A 25,613-nucleotide genomic window follows, 5' to 3' on the forward strand; every position below is an offset into this window, starting at 1 on the left:
AGTTCCAAGAGTTCCCGTCTCCTCGTTTTCTCAGATCAAACGTTCTTAAGGATCCAGATAAAAAGGTCTTTCTTTCAAGCATTGGACCATAAATTGGCAAAAAGTGATTATGGTGGTCCCCATGTAAGAGCAGGGGTTGGGGTTTGGTTCAAACCTTTTTTCACGGTGCCAAAACCGAATGCAAATTCTAGATCTCAAAAATCGAATTCAGTTCCTGAATATAACCGCTCTTTTTTCGCATGGAGTCAATCCAATCAGTTGTCTCCATCCTACAAGAAGAACTTCTGGCGTCAATCGACATTAATGATGCATACCTCCATGTGCCTATTTCCTCGCTCGCTAGTAATATCTACTTTTCAAGGTAGAAAATCCTTATTTTCAGTGTGTAGCTCTGCTTTTTGGTCTAGCTACTGCACCTTGAGTGTTTACAAAGGTTCTGGCCCCTCCTCTAGCCAGATTAAGGGCCCAAGGTATAATGATTATAGTTTACCTAGACGATCTGTTCTTGATAGACCAGTCGGTAGCCCGCTTAGACCAAAGTATGGTCACCACATTCAACTACCTGGAATACCTAGGTTGGATTCTCAACCTAGAAGAATTCTTCTTTAAAACCATGAAGAAGGCTAAAATACTTGGGTCTGATCATAGTTACACACAGAAAAGGGTATTCTTGACCCAGGCAAAGATCGGCGCCATAAAGGAACTGATTCAGTTGTCGAAGCAAGATGAATTCTTCTAGTCAGCTTTGCATGAAGTTGTTGGGAAATATGGTGGCTTCATTCGAGGCCATTCCTTATGCTCAGTCTCATTCGAGACTGCTGCGAAACAGTATCCTATCGGCTTGGAACAAAAGGGTTCAAGCTCTAGATTTCCCAATGTGTCTGACTCCAAAGGTGCGCCGGAGCCTCAGTTTATAGTTAATAACCAAAAATCTGCAAAGGGGAAAATCCTTCTTTCAGTAAGAGGTGACAAATGCCAACCTCTTTTTGGGTTGGGGAGCAGTCCTGGAAGAGGCAACTGTCCAAGAAAAGTGGCCCAGATCAGTAATGGCCTTGTCCATTAACATTCTAGTAATTTGGGCAGAGCACTTGGTCCTGAGGGCCTGAACGTTCACTTTACGAAATTGTCCTGCCAGGATTCAATCCGACAGTGCCACAGCAATGGTCTATATTAATCACCAAAGGGGCACAAGAAGTTGTGTGGCCCAGAGAGAGGTGAATCCTATCTTGGGCAGAAAACAATGTACCTTGCCTGTCGGCAGTCTTCATTCTGGGAATGGAAAATTGGCAGGCAGACTACTTGAGTCGCCAGCAGTTGTTTCCGGGAGAATGGTTCCTTCACCCCGATATCTTCCTGTCAATATGTCAAAGATGGGGGATTCCAGTCGTAGATCTGTTTGTGTCCAGGTTCAACAAAGGAATTGACAACTTTGTGTCAAGAACTAAGGATCCGCTAGCATGCGGAACAGATGCCTTGCTGTTCCCGTGGAATCTGTTCTCACTGATTTATGCATTCCCTCCTATTCTGCCTGCGTCCACGACTTCTTTGCAGGATCAAACAGGAAGTGAAATCAGTGATTCTTGTGGCCCAGGAAATCTTGGTATGCAGAGATCGTAAAGATGGCGGTAGGGGACCCATGGACCCTACCGCCACGTCCAGACCTTCTCTCGCAAGGTCCGGCATTCCATCCTACTTTACAAACGCTAAATCTAACGGTTTGGCTATTGAGACTCACATTCTGAAGAAGCGTGGGCTGTCAGGTTCAGTGGAGTCTACTCTGGTTAATGCAAGGAACCTGGCCTCCAAAGTCATATATTATAGAGTCTGGAAGGCATATGTCTCCTGGTGTGAATCCAGGGTTTGGCACCCTAGGAAGTATATCATAGATATAATACTTGACTTTCTACAGATGGGATTAGAAATAAAGCTGGTCTTGCGTACTATCAAGGGCCAGGTTTTGGCCTTATCGGTATTATTTCAGCGACCACTTGCTTCGCACTCTTTGGTTCATAGCTTTATTCAGGGGGTAACGCGGCTTAGCCCTCTGGTTAAGATACTCCTGAACCCTTGGGACTTGAATTTAGTCCTGTCGGCATTACAAAAACAGCCTTTTGAGCCGATACGACATATTCCCTTGGTCCTTTTTGACAAGGAAACTAGTTTTTCTGGTAGCCATATCTTCTGCAAGAAGGGTATCAGAGTTGGCTGCTCTTTCTTGTAAATTATTCACAAGGATAAGGTTGTATTGTACTCATCCTAATTTTCTACCAAAGGTAGTGTCAGGTTTTCAGTTAAACCAGGATATTGTTCTACCTTAATTTTTCCCAGAACCCCGTTCTGCAGAAGAAAAGTCACCACATTCTCTTGATGTGGTGAGAGCAGTCAAAATCTATTTCTAAATGGATTCGACAAGTGATTGTTCAAGCTTAAGGTTTAAAGAGGAAAGTTCCACCTTTTTATATTAAAGCGCACTCCACCAGGGCTGTTAGTACTTCCTGGGCAGTGCATCACCAAGCCTCCATGGCTTAAATCTGCAAGGCCGCAACTTGGTCTTCAGTCCATACATTTACCAGATTCTATCAAGTAGATGTAAAAGATCACGAGGATATCGCCTTTTGGCGCAGTGTGCTGCAGGCAGCAGTATAAGTCCTCTGGTCTCCTCTGGTCTCATGGTGCCCTACTTTTGTGTCTCCCTCCCTTCAGTTGGCATTGCTATGGGACAACCCACATAGTAACTATTATGGCTCTGTGTCCCGTGATGTACAATAAGAAAATAGGATTTTTATAACCGCTAACCTGTAAAATACTTTTCTTTGAAGTACATCACGGACACAGAGGTCCCTCCCTTCTTTTTGGTATACACGTGTATTACTTTGCTACAAAAACTGAGGTACTCCCAGTAGTGGGAGGGGTTATATAGGGAGTGGACTTCCTGTCTTAGGGTGTGCCAGTGTCCATCACCTGAAGGTGGCCTATAACCCACATAGTAACTACTATGGCTCTGTGTCCAGTGATGTACTTCAAAGAATAGGATTTTACAGGTAAGCTGTTATAAAAATCCTATTTTTACTAAATTTATTGTGGTATATCCATTTGTAGCAATAAGCACCCTTAAAGTCCCATAATCCCCAATATGGTCTTTCTTCCTGTCTGCATTTTGGGTCCATGCACCTACACCCACATGGATGTCAGATCTGTCCTTGCAGCTGCTGTGTCCCATTTGACATGAATAGGACTGCCTGCACAAGAATGCACAGAATATCTGTGTATCCCCATGCAGGTAAACATGGCCCTCCATGGGCATACGCTTTAGTACACCCCACTGAACGAGGCCTTAGTAGGAGTTACGTAAGTTATTATGTTTATGTGTGCAAATAAGGATTTTAGTGGTGTATTTTTTTTTTTTTTTTTGTGAAAATAGTGATTTGATACACATTTGCACAAAAATTGTGGGGCCTTAAAAATCAGTAGCACCTTCTTTTTATTCTACTGGTCATGCTTTCAGAAAATATATGGTTTGGGGGGGTCTTTCACAAATTCTGAATGCTGTAATGGAAAAATGAAAACCTTCACATTTTTGGGAGAAATTTTTGGGTATGTTCAATTTTCACCATTTTGCAAAAAGGCGCAATTTAAAATTTACAAATATTTGTTATTTATTAACGCAACACAGGATAAGCTTTTATATTTAGCAGAAATTTAGCAGGAATTTTGCAGAATTGTGTTTTTTATATGCTAATAATGGTTTTAGTGTATTTTTAGCGACAATATTGTTTTGATAAACCTTTGCACAAATACCGCAGGCCCTAAAAAATCAGTAGCACCTTCTTTTTATTCTAGAGGTCATATGCTTTCAGAAAATATATGGTTTGGGGGTCTTTCACAAATTCTGAAAGCTGTAGGGGAAAAATGAAAACGTTCTGATTTTTAAGGAAATTTGGATATTTAAATTTTTGTGCACCTTCAATTTTCACCATTTTGCAAAAAGGCTCAATGTAAAAATTTTTGTTAACTCCGTGCAGGTTAAGCTTTTATATTTAGTAGGGATTTAGAAGGAATTTCAAATATTTGCTGTGTTTTTATCTGCTAATAATGGTTTTAGCGTATTTTTTGTGAATATATTGTTTTGATAAACATTTGCGCAAGTAAAATAAAATAAAAAATCTGTAGCACCTTTTTTTGTACAGGTCATGTGCTTTCAGAAAATATATGGCTTGGGGGGGTTTTTTACAAATTTAAGCTGTAAGGGTACAATGAAAACCTTCAGATTTTTGGAGAAATTTGGATATTTACACTTTTGCGTCTGTTTGTTTGATTTTCACCGTTTCACAAAAAGGTGTAATTTAAGTTACAAAGATTTGTTATTTATTAACTCAATACAGGTTAAGCGTTTATATTTTGTAGGAATTTTGTAAAATGTGCTGTGTTTTTATCTGCTAATAATGATTTTAGTGTATTTTTAGCAAAAATATTGTTTTGATAAATTTGTGCAAATATCATGGGACCTTTAAAAATCAGTAGCACCTTCTTTTTACTGGTCATGTGCTTTCAGAAAATATATGGTTTGGGGTTTTTTTACAAACTCTGAAAGCTATAAGTGAAAAATAAAAAAGCAAAGAAAAAAATTGCAAAAATGGTCTGGCCACCTGAGTGTACAAACTGGAGCACAGGGCCTAGCAGCGAAAGGGTTAAAGAAGTATGGGGTTTTTCTCAAATCGTCTTCCAGGGCAGAATCCAAAAGATAGGCTCCTCCTCCCTGAAACAGGATACTCATTATTCCACCATTATCAATTTTGTTCGTCTTACCTGTGTGCCTTAGTTTGTGTTTCCTCCGAACCAACAGGAGCTGCAAAACGTTTATTTTCAAAGTCTCTGTGCTTTCTGCAGGGGGCTCCCTGTCCAGCATCCCATTTAGCCCAGCGGGCCTTGGGAGGGCGAGCAGGGGCAGCAACCTGAGCATAATGCTCTGCCTGAAGTTTCACCCCTACAGCTTGCAACCATCCCCCCAAGCTGCAACAGATGCCGCTGGCGTTTTCCCCCGGATGCCGTTCTTCCCACTGGTGGAGGCCCACTTGTCTGCCCGCTTGGCTGCCGTACTACCGCGAATAGTGGCCGCTGCACCTGCAGACTCTCACGGCGTCTCGTACACATGGCCGGCCCCGCAAGGTGTACCAAGATGGCGCCGACACGCCGGAAACGTCACTTTCGGTCGGCAGCCATCTAAGAAAACAGTAGAGCTGGTCACTTCCGGCGGCGTCATTTCCGGCCAGCGGCACAAAAAAAAGAAAGAGAAAAATGACAAGTCATCAAAGATCTACTTCCGTAATGGAAATCCAGGAAGGAGGACACCAGAGGAAGCGGCATGTGCAGGTATGTCCACCAACCTGCACGGGTCAGCTGGGGGTGGGGCCTCTAAGCAGAGGATCCTAGTGGCTGACCATGTCGAATGCTTCTTCACCCTGCCCTGCAGATCCTGCAAGCCAGGACAGCTCCAAGGTAAACCAGTCACCTCTGTCTTCACCTTACTACAAACTTGTTTTTACATGCAGTTTGGTAAAACCGCCTACCTCACAGGGTCCTTTGTGCTTGATTACAGGCAAAGGCCCCAGAGGAAAGAAAGTCGAAAAACAGCAACAAAGCATGCGCTTTTTGCGGCCACCGTTTTCCTCCTGACTGGAAAAAAATACTATGCCAAAAAATGCATAGATAAAATAGTGGCGAAGGAATCACAAGGTTACCTTTTAAAGATCTGCTCAATTCTTTCAAAAAATTAATAAAGAACACTATAGGGCCACTACGCTTAGCAATTGAGAAATTAGATGCACCAGCAAGCTCTAGTCAAACCAGTTCCCCATCTACCAGCGGGACATGCATCCCTTCCGGTAGCAGGGAAGAGGTGGAGCAGCAAGAGAATGATTCTGATGAATCTGAACCTGAATTTTAGGAAGGCCTGTGCTCAGTTTCTGAAGAATATCCGGCATCAGAGGGCAACTTGTTCCCCTCAGGAGATACGGACAGTCTTCTAAAAACCATAGCCGACACGCAGGGCATCAAAGAAGAAAAAAGCGCAGAGCTCTTCCTACATGACAAATTGTACAAAGGGCTCCAACCCATGAAACCTTGAACGTTTCCAGTACATCAAACTCTTAAAGACATTGTCAGAAAAGAGTAGGAAGACCCAGAGAAAAAGCTCTTCATACTGGCAACGGTTAAACGCAGATATCCATTTGCAGAGGCAGATAAGACCTGGGCTAAGTGCCCCAAAGTGGATGCTTCTCTAGCAAGAGTCGCAAACAAATCTGACTTGGCTTTTGACTGTGCGGGTACTTTTAAGCGACCCCATGGATAAGACGATAGAAGCCCTTCTGAAGAGGGCTTGGGAAGTGGGTGCTGCAAACCTGAACCCAGCGATAGCGTCTACCTGCACAGCCCGCACCTTAGTTTGGTTGACTCAACTAAAAAAGTTACTGGAAGGTGCACACCAAGGGAAGAACTAGTAAGAACTATCCCCACACTGACAAGCAGTGGCTTTTCTAGCAGATGCCTCGGCCGAAACTGTAATGCCGCGTACACACGGTCGGACTTTTCGTCTACAAAAGTCCAACGGACGCTGACGGACTAAAGCTGGCTGGTAATCCGATCGTGTGTGGGCTTCTCCGGACTTTCAACGGACTTTTTTAGCCTCAAATCCGACGGACTTTAGATTTGAAACATGCTTCAAATCTTTACGTCGTAAGTACGACGGACCCCGAAATCCGCTCGTCTGTGTGCTAGTCCGACGGACAAAAACCCATGCTAGGGCAGCTATTGGCTACTGGCTATGAACTTCCTTATTTTAGTCCGGTGTACGTCATCACGTACGAATCCGTCGGACTTTTGTGTGGTCGTGTGTAGGCAAGTCCGTTCGTAAGAAAGTCTGCCGCAAGTCCGCCGAAGGTACGTCGGAAGTCTGTTGGACAGGCTGTCGGACTTTTGTAGACGAAAAGTCCGACCGTGTGTACGCGGCATAAGAGTATCTTCAAGGGCCACAGCTCCAGTAAAATCGGCCCGAAGAGCCCTTTGGCTGAAGTCAAATCCCCTTTGGGATATCGCTTCCAAGAACAGGCTGTGTGGAATCCTATTCGTGGGAGATTTGGTATTCGGGCCTGACCTAGAAACAGTACTAGACAGGACCGCAGCAAAAAAAAGGGTTTCCCCCTAATCAAAAAAACGGGGGGAAGGCGCCCTTTCATCAATTCAACAAGCCAGGAGCGAAAAAGCGCTGGGGGGACAAAAAAAAAAGGCAAGGGAGAATTTATCCTCAAGCCTACCAATCCAAAGAACAAAAAACGATGACTGTCTTCAGGTGGAGGGCAGACTGGCAACCTTTGCCCACCAGTGGATGGAAGCAACAAAAATCAAATTCATCCACTGCACTATAGCGGAGGACTACGCAATAGAATTTTCTGCCCGCCCCCAACCAAGTACCTAGTAACCATCCTACCAAGGGACGAAGATAAAGTCCCTGGGAAACCTGTTGAACCAGAAAGTGATTCGTCATGTCCCTCAAGAAGAGGAGAAAACTGGGTTCTATTCACATATCTTTGCAAAGAAAAAAACGTCAGGCAAGCTAAGGCTCATACTGAACCTCAAGCCCACTCAACAGGAGAATAAAATACAAAAAAATTCAGAATGGAGTCTATTTATTCAGTCAGGAATATCCTACCTCAAGAGACATTCATGGCTACAGTAGACTTACAATATGTCTACCTGCATGTCCCCATAAAGGAAAATGGTCAAATTCTGCAATTGAGGGACCGGCGGCTACCCTACACCTGCAGTATACGGCTCTCCCTTTCGGCATCTCTTCAGCGCCCAGAATCTTCTCAAAGATGATGGCAGAAGCTCTAAAAGGCTTAAGACAACAAGGCATTGGTGTGATACCATACCTAGATGACCTACTGTTCTTTGAGGACTCAGCGGAAAGCCTAGAAACCAATCTGTGCACAAGTATGTCCTATCTACAAAACCTGGGGTGGATGGTAGATACAGAAAAATCGCAGCTGACCCCAAGCCAGAGAGTAATTTTACTTGGGTTAGGTGCTGGACTAACCAAAACCTTCCTAATGGAAGCAAAAAACGAGAAAATCCCGCAGGCCATAGCCTCTCTGATGAGGACAAAGTCTATCATGATCAGACAAGGAATGGTAGTGCTAGAATTGATGACGTCTTCAATCCCAGCCATCACCTGGGCGCAGATTTGCATAAGGCCTCTACAGAATTATATTCTGTCCCAGTGGGATGGCAACCACTCATCCCTAGACATGTCCATATCTGTTCTGAACTGAGTCAAACAAACACTTCAGTGGTGGCTCAATCGAGGGGGGGGGACTTAAACCAAGCCTGTCAGGATTATCACAGATGCCAGTACCCTAGGTTGGGGATCGTACATGAGGGAGCTCTGCACACAGGGGAAATGGAACTCCAGATGATCTCAAGCCTCCTTGAATATGAGGTAACTAAAAAACCATGGAAGAGGTTAAAAGCCTTCCAACCAGCAATACAGGGGAGAGACGTAAGGGTTTAATCAGACAACGCCACGACGGTGGCATACTTAAACAGGCAAGGGGGAGACAAAATCCCAAAGCTTGATGAGCCTGATGGAAACAATTCTGTTATCGGCAGAAACAAACATAGGATCAATATCAGGCATCCACCTGAGAGGAACAGACAATATGCTGGCAGATTTTCTGAGCCAGAAGGCTCAGTGGTTGTTTAAATCAAGCAACCTTCTCACAGATCACACAAACATGGGGAGTACCCGAGGTAGATCTGTTCGCCTCCAAGGCAAACCCAAAATTACCAACGTTCTTTTCACTGGATCCTACAGATGGCAACGGCGAAGTAGATGCGTTCAGCCAAAGCAGGGATAACCAGCTGTGTTACGCATTCCTTCCAACTGCCATAATACCAAGACTGATTCAAAAAATCAAAGCAGAGAAAGCAGCGATGATACTCGTAGCACCATACTGGCCCCAAAGAGCGTGGTTCAGCCACTTAAAGAACCTCAATGTCCAGCCACACCTGACACTGCCGGACCTACCAGATATCTTATCTCAGGGACCAGTCAACCATCCGAGTCAGACTCCTGAAGCTTTCGGCTTGGTTACTTAAAGGGTAAGACTGCAAAACAAAGGGCTGTCGAACAGAGTGATCAACACCATTCTAGACAGTAGGAACCCCCTGATTAGAACAATCTACGAGAAAGTAAGGAAAAAGTTTGTCTCCTGGAATAAAAACAAACCTTCCCGACAGAGGGATCATCCCAGCGATTCTGGATTTCTTACAGGAAGGAGCAGACAAGAACATCTCTCAGAGCACGCTCAAGGTACAAATGGCAGCACTTTATGGACCCCAGACTAGTAGAGCATATGCTGATAAAGCGATTCCTAATGTCAATAAATAGAGCTAGACCTGCAAAAATTTACAGAACTCTAGTATCGCCCAGAAGAGTGAACGAAATCCAAGCACTTTCCATGATGGAACCATACTGTCTGATTCAAACCGACAAAATATTCCTCTCACCAGACCCAAGTCTCCAACATTAAACATGACGCAGAATGTAATTATTCCATCGCTTCCAAAATCTATGGATAGATGTAAGAAATACAATCATAGCGTACCTTGAGAGAACAAAGGATTGGCGAAGATCTACCTCTTTATTCGTTCTCTATGCAAAAAAAGCAAGCAAATAAAGGAAAACAGGCATCGAAAAACACGATCAGCACATGGATAAGAATTGCCATACAGATGGCCTATGAGGCACAACCAGAGCCTGGGCAACCTCGATCGGAGAGAAAGCAGGGGCATTCCAGAGCAGATCTGCAGGGCAGCAACATGGTCGAGCTTCAGTACCTCTTTGTAAGGCACTACCATATAGACCAGCTGTCTGGCCAAGACCAGACGTTTGGTCGCAAGGTGCTCCAGTCCTTATCCCCACCCTAGTAAGTATTGCTTGATACGTCCTCTCGGATGATGCCCTGGAAGATAATTTGAGAAAACAGAGTTAGTTACCTGGTAACTCTTTTTCTGGGAAGTATTCCAGGGCAGGTTCCCACCCTTAAGCGATAATACCAGGTATAGTGGGGAAGCATTGGCTTACTGAAAGGAGTTCCTTCAGTCCTTTAATATAATTGAGGCACACAGGTAAGATGAACAAATTTATAATGGTGGACTAATGTGTTTCCTGTTTCAGGGAGGAGGAGCCTATCTCTGGGATGCTGCCCCGGAAGGCTTCCCAGAAAAAGTTACCATGTACCTAACTCTCCCCCCCCCCCTCTACTAACCTAGGTGGATGCAGCATCGGTCCCCCGGCGCCTCTGCACTGAGAACTGAGCGATTGAACACGCTGATGGCTCGGTTCTCACAGATCTGCGAGCAGAGAGCTGCTGCCTGTCAGTCCAGGCTCCTGGCGAATCCAGGCTTTGTCATGATGACGCGGTGCCTGGACTGATTTCTGTGATGTCAGCAGAGAGCGAACTTCAGCCCGCTCTCTGCTGAAAACGGGTCACAGGAGTGCAAAACAAATTGCACTCCTGTGATCCACAGGAGAAGCCCAGCCAAACAAGCTCAGCCTGGACTTCTCCTTTAAACACTGCCGATACCAGCTTTGACTTGTTTGAATAAGTTAAATAACATTTATTGAACATTTCCAGCTTGAACTTTCTTTTGAGAAACCATTAAATTGGTGGGTTTGGTTTCACTGAGATGCATTATAAAAACCTTTTTTCCAATTTTTACTTCTCAGCTCCTGATTGTGTCATTGCCTAGTGAACTGCTGTAATTCCCTCTGTGGAAACAATTTAAACTTGGTTTCCTATAGTTTTAATTGAATAACTTCTCTCTCCGTTTTAGTGACTAGTATTACTAAGATTCTTGGTAACGTTTATAATGCTGTGACAATGACAATTTTTTCATTTAAATCTAGATCCACTGTTTTGCCATTAGGTTAAAAAAAAATGTTTTCCTCTCTTCCTCCCAGGCACATTTAAACTCATTATAGAATTTTCAGAAGAATATCCAAATAAACCTCCAACTGTTAGATTTGTTTCAAAAATGTTTCATCCAAATGGTGAGTGCTTGTTGGAAAAAAGTAATACTAAAATTGGTTTTAAACTGCTTCTTATTTTATGTATGTAACAATTTTAATTCTAAAGGTACACTGTCCAAGGAAAATGACATACTGACACTCACCTGAAACAACTAGCCGTCAGTGTAAGATGCGGTGCGCCGGAAGGCTTCTGTCAGCCAATCTTCAGTACAGATAATACCGGTGTTCTATTGAAAAATGCCTCTGTTGGGTCTGCGCATGCGCACTCCAGCTGATATGTTGATCAGCTGGCGTGACCTCAACACAGCGCATGTACAGATCGTCGAAGGCAGTGTATGACCATCTGCAAAAAGCTGAGGGAGAACGTACTTGTCAGATTATGCCTCGCTGTTGCGTGGACGTGTTTTGTGTGTGTTGCAGGGCCGGTTCAGTGTGTTAAGGGGGTATTTTGTGCGTGTTGCAACCCTCCCTTAGACCCAGGCAAAACCCGCCCACCTTGCAACACACACAACACGCCCTTTAGCACACAAAAAACCTGCCCCGCAACAGCGAAGCAGAATCTGACAAGTATGCTGTTTGCATATCGTCACATAATGCCTCGGACGATCTGCGCATGCGCTGTATTGACGTCATGCCAGCTGCTCAACATATCAGCTGGATTGGCGTTTGGTACTGCGCAGACCCATCGGAGGCATTTTTCAATGGGGGGCAGTATTCAATAGAACACCGGCACCCATTTCTGGGACGCATGCGATACTTTATTGAACCAGGATAAAGTGCAGGCCTTAATCATAGCACTGGGAGGACACATAAAGATTCAATTTAAAAATTACCCTGCCAGCCATTGACTACTTTCATAGGTGTAGAATAAACAAACCCACTCCTGTATGCAAGCACAGAGAGGCTGGTAATGAAGATACAAATACAAAGTTTCCAATTTGTGCCAGTTTTATCTGTTACTAAGGAACTGATTTTTCTGATCTGAATGCTTATTCTGGATCAGTATTTACAAAAGGTAATACTGTGAGAGACAACCAGGCAACTAGCATTTTCAGAGAGGCCAGCAGTGGAAGCCTCAGTTGTTTCTCACATTAGAGTTTCTGAACTGTTGCCATCGTCTAGACAAAAATTTAATTTCTCTATGGGTTTTTTGTTCAAGCTGTCTGACTGCAGAATGGTAATACAAGCATTGGTGTTGGGAAGGGATTCAAGAAAATGTGCACTGCACACTCCATACATGGTTTGTAAATTTAAAGTGTTACTAAACCCAGGACCCTGTATTCACTATATCTGGTCTCCCACAGTATGCAGCACATGGAAATTCAATCATTTTAGTAAATAAACTGCTAAATACCTTTTCTCATCAGCAGTATATAGCAGTCTTGTGACTTCTATCACTAATTAGAGCTTGTAGGGGGAGTTTTCAGACTGTCCTATGAGACTGCAAGACCCCTGACCTTCTGTTTGGACACTGTTGATCAGCCCTGTGCTGATTGCATGAATCCTACCCAAGAAAAAAAAAATCTCTCTAGCAATACACACCAAAATGAGCATGTGCAGCCTGACTCCATAGACTCTGTGTTATCAGTAAATTAGGGGACAATGGAAGGAGGGGAGGATCAGAGAAGCCAGGATCAAACAGCCTTTTTATACAATGTGGAGGAGTAACCACTTGGGTTCCACAGTGAGTATAACAAGCATGCTTTACTGCATATACAGACTGATTTTTCTGTAGTGGGTTTAGTAATATTTTATTGTTGCTGTGGGTGAGAAATGGGAAACGATGTTATCACCCACAGGTTATTATACACACCCACAGACATTGCCCTGCATAGGCAGTCTATAGGGGAAATCACAAATGATTTCAAAAGCAAAGTCCTGCATTTCATAGGCAATACATTTCAGAAAATGATAATCAGAAATATAAAAATATAACTTTATTGGGATGGCTGCAGATTTATATTTATTTTTTTAATTCACGTGGCTTTTTTTCAAGCAGTCATTTACTGTATGTGTTTTCATATTCAGCTGGTTAACTGGAGATGCTTATTAAAACTGAAACTGCTATATATGTGTGGCTTTATTAAAACTGCTAATGTTTTTCTTGTAGTTTATGCGGATGGCAGCATATGTTTAGATATTCTTCAGAACCGCTGGAGCCCAACTTACGATGTTTCATCTATTTTGACGTCCATTCAGGTAAATAATTATATTTTTTTGGCTAAAGGAGGATGACCTAATTGAACCAAGAATAGTCTTAAAGGTAAATTGCAATGTATTATCACTGAACACACATGTAGATTTTTTTTTTTAATTTTTACTTTAACTACCTCAATAATGGGCACTTTCACCCCTTCCTGCCCAGGCCAATTTTCAGCTTTCAGTGGCATTGCACTTTGAATGATAATTACTCATGCAACACTGTACCCATATGACATTTTTATAATTTTTTTTAGACAAATAGAGCCTTCTTTTGGTGGTATTTAAAGTGTTACTAAACCCAGTACCTACTACAGCTTATAAATCATCTTTATACATTAAAATACTGCCACTATATACCTTTTTGGATGATTTGTATACCACAGTTACATGATAAACTGCATAGTTTCTTCAGTGCTGAGAGTTCAGGAAGAGATTTTTACTGTAGCCTGTGTACACACCCACATGTGTGATGTCAATATCATGTGACCTGGCTAGCTCTGAGAATAAGAAACTGTTCTCTCCAGCATAAAAGACACAACTGAGCATGTGCCAGATCAGCTAATCTGCCTGTGTTAGCTGGCCTTCCTCAGATAGACAGTGCAGGAGGGGGAGGATCTGTGCATACAGGATAAAACAGCCTTTTTACACAATGCAGAGGATTAACCCCTTAAGTTGCACAGTGAGTATAACAAGTATGCTATGCTGCATATACAGACTGATTTTACTGTTGTGGGTTTAGCAACACTGTAATCACCACTGGCATTATTTTTTGCGCATAACTGAAAAAATACCGAAAACTTTGAAAAGCATGATTTTGTTAGATTCTGTATAAAATTCTGCAAATAAGTAATATTTGTTCATAAATTTTGATCAAAGTTTATATTGCTACATTTCTTTGGTAAAAATAGCCCAAATCAGTGCATATTATTTGCTCTGTGTGAAAGTTATAAAGTCTACACGCTATGGTACCTATCATTGAAAATTGATTACACCTGATATACTGGTGGCCTATGTCATTTCTTGAGGCCCCTTAGGCTCCGACACACTGCATCTCCGATCTAGGTAAAGAGCCTATGACATAGTGACATTAGTGCCTCATCAGTGCCGCCTCATCGTTGCCCGTCAGTGAAGGAGAAAACTTGCTTACATAATTTTATAACAGAAGCAAAGAGAAACTTTTTTTTTTTGTAATTTCCTGTCTTTTTTTATTTGTAGCGCAAAAAAATAAAAAAGCCAGTGATGATCACCCAAAGAAAGCTCTATTTGTAGAGGGAAAAAAAAGATAAAGAATTCATATGGGTACAGTGTTGCATGACCAGCAATTGTCATTCAAAGAACGACAGTGCTGAAAGGGGGTGGGGGGAGGTGCCCAGTATTGAAGTGGTTAAAAATAGCAAAAAAAGTTGCAAAAAACGCACTACATCCTTTTCTGTAGCTTCTCCATTGAAGTCTATTGAACCAAAAATGCACTGTTTTGCATTTTAAAAAGTCCCTGACCCTTTCCAAAAATGCAGTGGCTGAAAAAAAAGCAGACGTGAATGTGTCCCATAAGGAATCATGTTAAATGGACTGTAGTGCGTTTGTGCAAAAAGCACTAAAAAATGCATAGGTATGAACCAGGCCTAACATGCCAGGACAGTACAAATACCCCCCAAATGACCCTATTTTGGAAAGTAGACAGTCAAAGGTATTTAGTAAGAGGCATGGTGAGTTTTTTTGAAGTTGTAATTTTTTTCCCACAATTCTTTGGAGAATGAAGAAATTAAATAAAATTTTTCTTTTGTTTTTTCACAAAAATGTCATATTAACAAGTTATTCCTCACACACAGCATAGGCGTACTTGAAACTACACACCAAAACACATTCTTCTACTCCTCCTGAGTATGGCAATACCACATGTGAAACTTTTTCACAGCCTGACCACATATAGAGGCCCAACATCCAAGGAGCACCTTCAGTCATTATCCACTTCCAGGCCTTCTCTGCCACTTTTTGTTTACAAGTAAAAAGACAATTACTTAGAACCCCAAAAACTTTATATTTTTTTAGCTGAGGTCATAGAGAAAAAAATGGTGGGTTTTGCAATTTTATTTTTTTGTCACACTGTACTAGCGAAGCAGTTTTTTTCAAACAAAATTTTACACACTAACGCAAAAATACACGTTAATTTTAATGCACATAAACACAATATAATACCCCGTATTTTTTGTAAAATATGGTGTTGCGCTGGGTAAATGAATACCAAACATGTCACGCTTTAAAATATTACACGCTTTATAAGCCTGACAGGTTATCAGTTTAGAGTTACAGAGGAGGTCTGATGCTAGAATTATTGCTCTCTCTGACGTTCATGGCAATACCTCATGTGTGGTGTGATTGCTGTATGTGTACGTGACCGTGTGCGTTCGCCTTTCCACAGGAGGACGGGGCGCTTTAAATTCTTTATTTGCGGGACACTGGTGCACTGTGGCAGATGTTTTTGTGCACTTGTACACTGTCACAGATGTTTTTGCGCACTTGTATAATGTGACAGATGTTGAATGTCCATTAGGTTCAAGGACAGATGTTGATGTTGCAATGGAACACTATTGCAGATGTTTTTGGAAACCCTGACAAATATTGATGTGACACCGGTACACTGTGACAGATGTTTTGTGCACTGGTACAGATGTTGATGGGACACTTGGACAGGGACAGATGGTGCACTGGTGTGGGATGGCTGCAGTCTGTGTGATCTCTGTGATCCGAACACTAAAATCATCAGCTGCACAGAGAATGTGACAGGCTGAAGCATCCCCCTCACCCCCCCTACTGAGCTTAGCGGGGAGAGCTGGCACAGACACTCATCTTTGCTTACACTGTGTGGTGGCTGTGATTGGACACAGCCATCACGTGATTGGGAGGGCCAATCACAGCACCCATGTCCTGATCTGTGATGTGCTGTTTCCGAGGGAAAGCCATCACAGGGTCGCGCCGCTGCACAGTCCGTGTTCTAATGGGATGGGATCCAGTCAGTGGCAAAGCTCCCATCTGTTCATTTATGTGCAGTGACTGGGTGGGAAGCAGTTAAAGAAGACCTAAACTGTAAATATTTTGTACAAAAAAGATAAGCAGAGGGCAAAGAAATAGCCACCAGTATTGCCTTGTGATGGCTGAATGCAGCAGATATTTTTTCCATAATATACTTACATTTCTCTTCTGTACTGTGTCTCGGTGTGGGTGTGGCCATCTTGGAAGAGGGCTTTGCTTCCTCATATCAAAGCTGCCACTCTGATGACCAGTGATCTGATTACTAATCAGAAAATAATCAAGGCGCAGCACAAGAGGTGCAGGAAACACACCGAGGATGAAGCGGAAACTGTGAGATCATTACATTTCAACTTTCTCTTTAGCAAGAACACTCAACAGTATTGTAGTGACATCACCAAATAGTTACATAGGTTGAAAAAAGACACAAATCCATCTAGTTCAACCAATAAAAAAAATAATCATAAAATCCTGTAATCAAACGTCCCACACTCTGCTTGAGTGCGTTCGTCATATACCACTTCTTCCCAGTCTGAATATAGATATCAGATATTCCAATCGCTAACAACCAATAACTAGGCAGTACTCGTTTTGGCTGCTCAACAGGAACTGTTTACTTGAACACAGGCACACAGAGATATTCAAACGTCTCATGAATAGACTGTCCAATCAGCAGGGAGCGCTGTTGGAGGAATCCCCCCCCTCCTCACAGCAAATACACATAGACATATATATCCCATAATAGGTTGCTCCCAAGGCAGACAGACACAATAGAACAATGGGATAAAGCCACATCTAACAAACACATAGCAACCCCCACCCCACCTCAAACCATCTAGCAATGGTGTCTGATGAACAGTGGACTTTATCTTCATATATTCTTGAGGGTTCTCGGTCACCCAGTGCCCCTAATAGACACAGGGTAACTTGCACATAGGAGGGGCTGGGGGAGCTGGACAAGGAGCTTCCAGTGCTCTCAAAGGTAACGTGGGTTCCCCAAGCCCCCCGCCCAAAGTGACTTCCGTCACAAATCCCATATACACAATCCTCCACCCACAGTTGATCCAGAGGAAGGTGAAAAACCCCAGCAAAGCATGATCCAATTTGTTACAACAGAGGTAAGAAATTCCTTCCTGTTCCCCCACAGTGGCGATCTCCCTGGATCAACTTTACCTATAAATATCAGTATCCAGTTATATTATGTACATAAACCACTTGCCGACCGCCTTCCGCATATATACTGCGGCAAGGCAGCTTGGCTGTGCAAACCGACGTACATGTACGTCTGTCTGTGCATGTGGTACTGCGAGCGCACGCCCGTCGCGTGCCGCAGGAGGCCCGCCCGTGGGTCTGGTGGACTCGATCTCTGCCAGCCACCTGCGATCGCGGTGATAAGAGGCAGAACGGGGATCTGCCAATGTAAAACAAGGCGGATCCCTGTTCTGACAGGGGAGGAGAGAGAAAGATCAGCTCTTCCTAGTAATCAGGAACAGCAAACTCTCCCTACTCCCAGTCAGTCCATCTTCCTACAGTTAGAAACACTTCCCTAGGGAACACTAAACCCCTTGATCGCCCCCTAGTGTTAACCTCTTCCCTGCCATTGCCATTTATACAGTGATCAGTGCATTTTTATAGCACTGATCACTGTATTGGTGTCACTGGTCACCAAAAAGTGTCACTTGGGGTCAGATTTATGTCTCAGTCCCGCTAAAAATCACTGATCCCCGCCATTACTAGTAAAAACAATTAAAAAAATAAAGTCCCTAAAACTTTTCCCTACTTTGTAGATGCTATAACTTTTGCGCAAACCAATCAATGTACACTTAGTACACTTATTGCAATTTTTTTATTTATTAATTTTTTTGGATACGTATAATAGCAGAAAGTTTTTTTTATATATATATATATATATATATATATATATATATATATATATATATATATATATATATATATATATATATATATATATATATATTTGAAATTGTCAGTCTTTTTTTGTTTATAGCGCAAAAAATAAAAACCAGAGGTGATCAAATACCACCAAAAGAAATCTCTATTTCTCAATGTCGCACGAGCGCAATTGTCAGTTAAATCAAAGCATTGCCGTATCTCAAAAAATGGGCTGGTCAGTAGGGGGGTAAACCCTTCTGGGGCTGAAGTGGTTAAAGAAAGAAACCAGGCCTTTTTTAGGCTCTGTTCACATCCTGGCACCCAGAATCGCTGCTACTCTGCCCGCGACCGGAAACGGCAAATCGCGGGACTTCCGCGCGCCCCCCACCACCCCAAATCTTGCGAGACTAGCAGTTGCAGGCAACAGTGCCTCTCACATGGTAGATATAAAGCTGTAGGCACAGGGGTGTTGCATACTAGGACACACATCAGCATGGCTGATTTTTTTTTTTTTTCTGGGTACTGCTTAGGCACACTTAAGGGCTCTTTCACACATGCTTGTACGTTTTCACGGACTCCGCTTGCTCAGCAGGGATCGCTCCGTTGATCCACGCTGAGTCGGCCGATGACAAGTCCGTCTCTGCTCACTGTGCAGGGATATGGACCTGTCAAAGCCCCACTGTTCTCTATGGGGGATCGGATGAAAATGGATCCGCCTGTCTGTTTTTACCCGATCTGCCAGACGGATGGAAAATGGGGTTTCTATACGTCCTAGATTTAGCGGAGCTTATGTCAGCAGACATGGCACCGCTGACATCTGTCACTCCCTAGAGGTGCATGGAGCGTCCATTCAGATCCGTCTGAAAAACTGACAGGCGGACCTGAACAGTCCTCATGTGTGAAAGGACCCTAACACCTCTAGCTTTTACCTATATGATAGCAGATCTTCACTTTTGAGTTTAGGTAAGTTTTAAAGTGGACCTTACAGCTAGAACTAGCAAGCACCCATCTGCATTCTCAATGCAAAATCACGAAGTCCAAATGGAAAAAAAAAGTACTAGCAATAAAATGTTATTTACCTTTGACTGGTTTAAAGTGGTTACAAAAAAACTTGTTTTTGTTTTTTTATTAAAATAACCAGGTTAACACTTGCACAGAGTGGCACATTCTGTGGTTCCCCACTGGTGCTCCAGGCTCCTTCTCTTCTCCATGTGCTACCAAAGGAATGTGCTTCCTATGGTGGCACATGTGCAGGTGCACTCCAGAGCCATGCACTTTATGTTCATTGACACACACTGAGATGCTCAACCCTGGCCTTTGCTCTACTCACAGGATTTGATTGACAGCAGCACGAGCCATTGTCTTTCACTGCTGCCTTTCTGTCCTGTGAGTGGGGAGAGTCACTGCAGTTGGATTGAGTGAGGACTTTAGGTATGTGTTTAGTGAGGGTGAGGGGGGATAAAAACGGTGGGGGGGGGGGGGGTGCTTGTCTCCCATGTTGATGGGGACAAGGGCCTCTTCCCCACAAGTCTGGGTAGTGGTTGTGGGGGTCTGCGGGTATAAGTGAATAAGTATTTAAAAAATGCTCCTGTACCCCAATTTAGATTCATCGTCCATCACTCCGCCACCCCTTTCGTGGCAGCGGGCGGCATGATTGGTGATGGATCTACAGGGGGGGCTTTTTTTTTTTATGGTGATTTTTTTAATAAAATAATAAAAGAATTGACAAAAGCTTGTGTTTTTTTTTTTTTTTTTTTATTTATTTACTTTTTACAATTTCAATTAATTTTCGACCGATGCAAATTCAAATAGTTCTGAAAATGTTTAATTTGTTAGAATTTTTCTGTTCTGCACGTGTCTAATGACTTTGTAGAACACAAACAAAACGATCACATTGGTCAAAGTCGCATTACAGTGGCATCAAGTCGCAGGGTAAAGTCGCAATGGAAATTGCATGATTTTTAAGTTGCACAAGTGTGAATGGGGCCTTAAGCCCACTCACCTTTTACACTTGCTAACATCATATGGCCTTTCCGCAACTTCCTTGGGATTCCTTACCTATAGTATCAATCATATAGAATGTGCCAGTTACAAGATTTGGGATCCTTTGGTTTCCAAAAAGACTCTAGGAAGGCTGGGGAACATCACTGATCTCTAGGTGAGTGAGTATAAGGCAAGTAACTTAGTTATTTAGGGTGAGTGTGGTGTGGTGGTTTTACTTTTTTTGTTGTCGTTTTGTTTTGCTTGCGTCTATCTAGCAAGGTTACTTTGCAAGGATGCTGAGAACTTTGCAGTGTGTAAATGTGCTTTTACTTTATACAAAGATGCTGTACATACAAAACTATTACAATATTAGGAATACAATACAAGACTGACAGATATCTATAAGAAGCAAAATGCCTAGCAAATACACAGCCTATGGTCTGTAACAGTAGAAATACACTTAAAAGTTACTTAACTCCGGTTACTGTGTAATCATGATCTCTGTTGCTTCTGGAGACCAGGCACCTTCTTCGCTTATCACAGAGTCTTCCGCCTGCTCTGGTGTTAATCCATGATGAGTGGCTCCTATCAGTCTCTACTGCTCCTTTTATTTGGGCTTTTGTTTACCAGTTTGTTGACAATGGTTACAAACGCATTTACCTTAACAACCAAACTGCCAACTGTCACAGTTCCCATTGTTACCAAGGCATTTGTTTGAGAAACATCCTCAGACAAACCTGATCTCTGCAATCAAACTAGTCTGATTGCTATTCTATCACAGTCTTATAGAAAAATCGTATATTTTATCAAACGCAACACACGTTTTTTCTAAACATTAATTTTCCTAGAATGCAACCCCTCCTATATTTCTGTCACTGAGAAGGTGTTTCAGTCTTTGGCTAAAAGTTCATTAGAAAGTCCGTTCTAAAGTTCTTTAGAAACAAGTCCAGTCTTGTAATACATCAAAGGCCTTGCTTTCTGCAGCTCTTGTGGTCTTCCATCATTCTGTCCATCATGTAACCACTTTTATCTGGTCTTCCTATGGATCAAATCGGAGACAGGCTGTGGAGTGGAAGACAAAGCAGATTATCTGTTCCTTCTAATAATACATAAACAGTAGATCCAGGCCCTTCAGCTACAATCTCTCCTCTAATTGACTTCTTGCCTGGATATCTGACCAATATTTTACCACCTGCCTGTATCCACTTCTGACCCTCCCAAAGAACATAGATGGGGAGTAGAGGAAATATACTGATATTTCCCAGAAGATCACTGCTGTTTGTTTTGGAAGGTTTGATGTTATGTAGCCTCACTTTCCTTGCTGAGAAGTATCCATTAACCAGTCAGAGTCCCAGCCACTGTCTTGAAGCTCATCTGCCAATGCAAATATAACTTCAAAGCTTCCTGCCAAATTCCCTCCCATTCCTAAATAGGCTTCAGCTTCAGTATCAATTAAAGCCATCACGTGTAGGAGATGACTTCCCCTACCATACAGTGAAAGGTACATATGGGCGTCGGTCCCCTGCTGTCACTGTCCTTACTGCTATTACAGGAGACCCACCTTCCCCTCATAAAGGATAAGGAGCCTCCCAGTCCCCTTTTCTGATTCTCTTTAACTCCTCCCCAGGATAAAGGGATTTGGGTTCATGTGCAGTTTTGGGAATTGGTTTGGGACTAACAGGAGAGGTCTGTTCTGTTTTCTCTAAATCTAGGCTGATGTTTTCTTTACTAAGAGTATTGTTTCTAACCCTGACAGTTTTCCCCACTAAATGTTTCAACCTCTTCAGCATTTCTGCAGTACAAATCACATCTATCTCATCTTTAGGTACTCCTGCCTTTAATAGGTCCACCCACATTTCTTTCCTAGAGATAATTAGTCTGGTTTTCTCTTCACCTCCTGTCTTCTCTCCCTCTTCCTGTCTGGCCTTGACCTTATCTACTGCCCTGACCGGTTTTGTTTTTTAGTCTCCTCTAGCTCTCCCAACTGGCCTAAAAGCGTAGTGGCTTCATGAATCTTGCTGTTTAATCCAAGGCCTCCCAGCAAGGACAACAAAGGAGCCCTGAGATCAAATGGCGCAGACTTCATTAGCTTAGAGTGCAGAGCAGACGTAAAGGGTTCCATATCTGGACCCATCCATTCTGGAAACATACCCTCTCCTATTGATCTCCAGGAGTAGGCATTTTCCAGGTCAGTAGGACTAGCGTATACACGGACTATTCTCACTAGGTCTATCAGTGAAAAATTCACACTAAACACTCGGGCTTTTCGCATCCACTGACGCAATTGTGGATCATGGGTTAACACTCCCATAGCCACTGCTTCCTTGCCTGACAAAACAACACGATTCGCCCCTTCATCTCACAAACTTAGCCAACTCAATAGGGGTTCCTCAGACCTTTGTTTTGTATTGTTTTGCCACCTCATGGCGTTCAGTTTGTGTAAACTCCCTGTCAGGAAGATCCTGCCAGTAACAGGCATCCTGAGCGTGCAGTTGCGCGATCGCGCACGCCTATGCGCATGCGCACACCCATTAGCACCAGGCGGGCTATTTAAACCAGACTTTCACACTGAGATCTTGCTGTCTGCTCTACAGCGTTACGTGTTTCTTGATCCTTGAAAACCTGTTTCTGTGCTAAACCTGGCTTGCTCCTGACTATCCTTGTTGTCCGCCTGCATCTGATCCCGGCTTGTCTCTGACCATCCCTGTCATCTGCCTCCATCCGACTTCAGCTTGTCTGACTTCTCTCCTGCCTGACCCTCTGGTACCTCCACTGTCTGCCTGACTACCGACCCGGCTTGTCTGACTCTCCATACTCATTATCCTGGTTCCATGCTCCAGTCTGCTGTCCGGCTCCAGTCTGCTGCACCAGCCTGCTGATCTAGCTCTTTCCAGGTTCCTGTCTACCTTCCGGCTCAGTCTGAGGTTCTTCTGCACAGTGCTTCCTGAGTTCCAGACTAATCTCCTGCCGTTGATCCTGCCAGGCACTTGTGCCACTCTTGACTCCTGTGCTTCCTGTTCACCCTACCAGGGACCTCGAGTCGGAGCCGCAAGAGAGGCCATCCCCTGCAAGTTGGGCTAGTCCACAAGGTAGGTGACAGTAGCAGACAGCCATGACTGAGCCCGAGCAGAGAGCCTCTCCTATGGAAGAACATTTTATGCACTTAGCAGGCCTTACCCAGGCTGTTAAAAGTCTCCAGGAAGGATATACACGTTTGGAAGAATGGGTCCAAGTATTTTCTTGTCCCACTACAACTCAGGGGCCTTCTCACCCGTCTACTTCTGCTACTAGTACTACTTTTCCTACAGTAGTTATGCTGCCACCCGAACCAAGAGTTCCCACTCCTGAAAAGTTTTCCGGGGAACAAAGTAAATTCAGGGCGTTCTGGAACTCATGCGAACTATACTTCGCCCTCCAACCTCGCACCTTTTCGCTTGAAGCCACTAAAGTGGGCTTTGTGGTTTCTTTACTTCTGGGTGACCCCCAAACATGGGCCCACCGCCTTCTGGAACAGAAAGCTGAGGTACTAACTAATTTGATTACCTTTTTTGATACCATGGCCCAACTCTACGAGGACCCACAGCTCTCCGCAACCGCAGAAGCCACCCTGCACACCCTTCAACAAGGGCGTAGGGCAGTAGAGGATTATGTCGCGGAATTCCGCCGATGGTGTGCAGATACGGACTGGAATGATGCTGCCCTTCGCTACCAGTTCCGCATGGGGCTCTCTGACCCCTTAAAAGATGAACTGGCTCGAGTGGGGATTCCTCAGACTCTGGATGCCTTGGTCAACCTCGCTATACGAATTAATCGACGATTGAGCGAGCAAAGAGCAGAAAGAGGTGCTGGGTCCACTTGCCCTACCTGGATGTTGCCTAGAGTCCCCAACTACACCCATCCAGCACCCACCTTTAGTCCAGCCTCTACACCTGATACCTCTGAGCCAATGCAGCTTGGAGTCCTTCGCCCTTCTCTCATGATGGAGGAATGCCAACGTCGCTGGGCAAATAACTGTACTGCGGAGAACCTGGGCACTATGTTAGGAACTGTCCTACCAAACTCCGTAAGTGCCTGTCTGTCTCTTCTGATGATGCGACTGCTTGGCCTAAGACTTCCTCTCACCTTACTCTCTCTATATCATTGCAGCTCCCAGGAAGGACTTTACAGGTTCCCGCTATCATGGACTCCAGGGCTTGTAGCAGCTTTTTGGATTCATCTTTTGCAGCCAAACACCAGATCCCTCTGCTATACAAGGCCCATGGTCTCTCTATTCACCTGGCCGATGGGTCTGCAATAAAATCTGGGCCAGTCATACAAGAAACTGCTCCCCTTCCAGTCACCATCTTCAACCTGCACCAAGAACTGCTTCGCCTGGACATTATTGCTTCACCATTGTTCCCTATTATTCTTGGTATGCCGTGGCTACAAGCCCATAACCCCACTATAAACTGGGTCACCGGAGAAGTCACTTTCCCCTCTCCGTACTGCCAACAGTTCTGCATTCTGAAGGACTCTTGGGAATCTCCTGCTCTGTTATGTTTGAACGCTGATTCTGAGCTACGCCAGTCGGTCCCCGAGGTCTACAATGACTTCTTAGATGTATTCAGTAAAAAAGGGGCTGAAACCCTTCCTCCTCATCGGGCCTATGACTGCCCCATCGAGCTCCTTCCCAGAGCCGAAGTTCCCTTTGGCAGGATTGAGGAAAACCTAGAAAAAGGTTTCATTCGGCCTTCCACATCCCCAGCAGGTGCAGGCATCTTTTTTTTTGTGGAAAAAAAGGATCAATCCCTTTACCCCTGCATAGACTATCGGGAACTCAATAAAATTACTGTTAAAAATGATTACCCTCTCCCCTTGGTACCAGAGTTATTCCAGAGACTGGGGACTGCTACTATTTTTACAAAATTAGATCTCTGAGGGGCTTATAACCTGGTCCGTATCAGAAAAGGGGATGAGTGGAAGACAGCTTTTCGCACTCGCTTCAGGCACTTTGAGTACATGGTAATGCCTTTTGGATTGTGCAACGCCCCTGCAACTTTTCAGTATTTCATAACGATGTCTTCCAGCACTAATTGGATCTGTTCTTCATAGTCTACTTAGATGACATTCTCATCTTCTCTTCCTCTCTGGACTCACACCGCAAACATGTCAGATGTGTCTTAGCCCGGCTCCGGCAACATGGCTTGTACGCTAAGGCTGAAAAGTGCGAGTTTGAGCGAGAGAGTATTCCATTTTTGGGACTAATCATTTCCATGGAAGGGATCATAATGGATCCCCATAAGATTGCTGCAATTCTTGACTGGCCAGCCCCTACTGACAAAGGAGTCCAATGTTTCGTTGGCTTCGCCAATTTCTATAGAGAATTTATAAAGGGTTTTCAGCCACCATCTGCCCCATCACTCAGTTGACCAAGCAAGGA

At 43.7% G+C, this 25,613-nt stretch overlaps 1 protein-coding gene across 1 annotated transcript in view; it reads left to right on the forward strand.

The window, feature by feature from the left end:
• UBE2B (ubiquitin conjugating enzyme E2 B) overlaps positions 1-25,613 on the forward strand; it is a 177,161-nt gene that overhangs the window by 143,273 nt on the left and 8,275 nt on the right. Inside the window, exons 4-5 of the mRNA XM_073620790.1 lie at positions 11,021-11,110; positions 13,200-13,288. Of these exons, the coding sequence (XP_073476891.1) occupies positions 11,021-11,110; positions 13,200-13,288 (179 nt within the window). The remainder of the gene's footprint in view (positions 1-11,020; positions 11,111-13,199; positions 13,289-25,613) is intronic.

The sequence above is a fragment of the Aquarana catesbeiana genome, linkage group LG03 (assembly GCF_042186555.1).
Source record: "Aquarana catesbeiana isolate 2022-GZ linkage group LG03, ASM4218655v1, whole genome shotgun sequence".
Taxonomy (NCBI): Eukaryota; Metazoa; Chordata; class Amphibia; order Anura; family Ranidae; genus Aquarana; species Aquarana catesbeiana.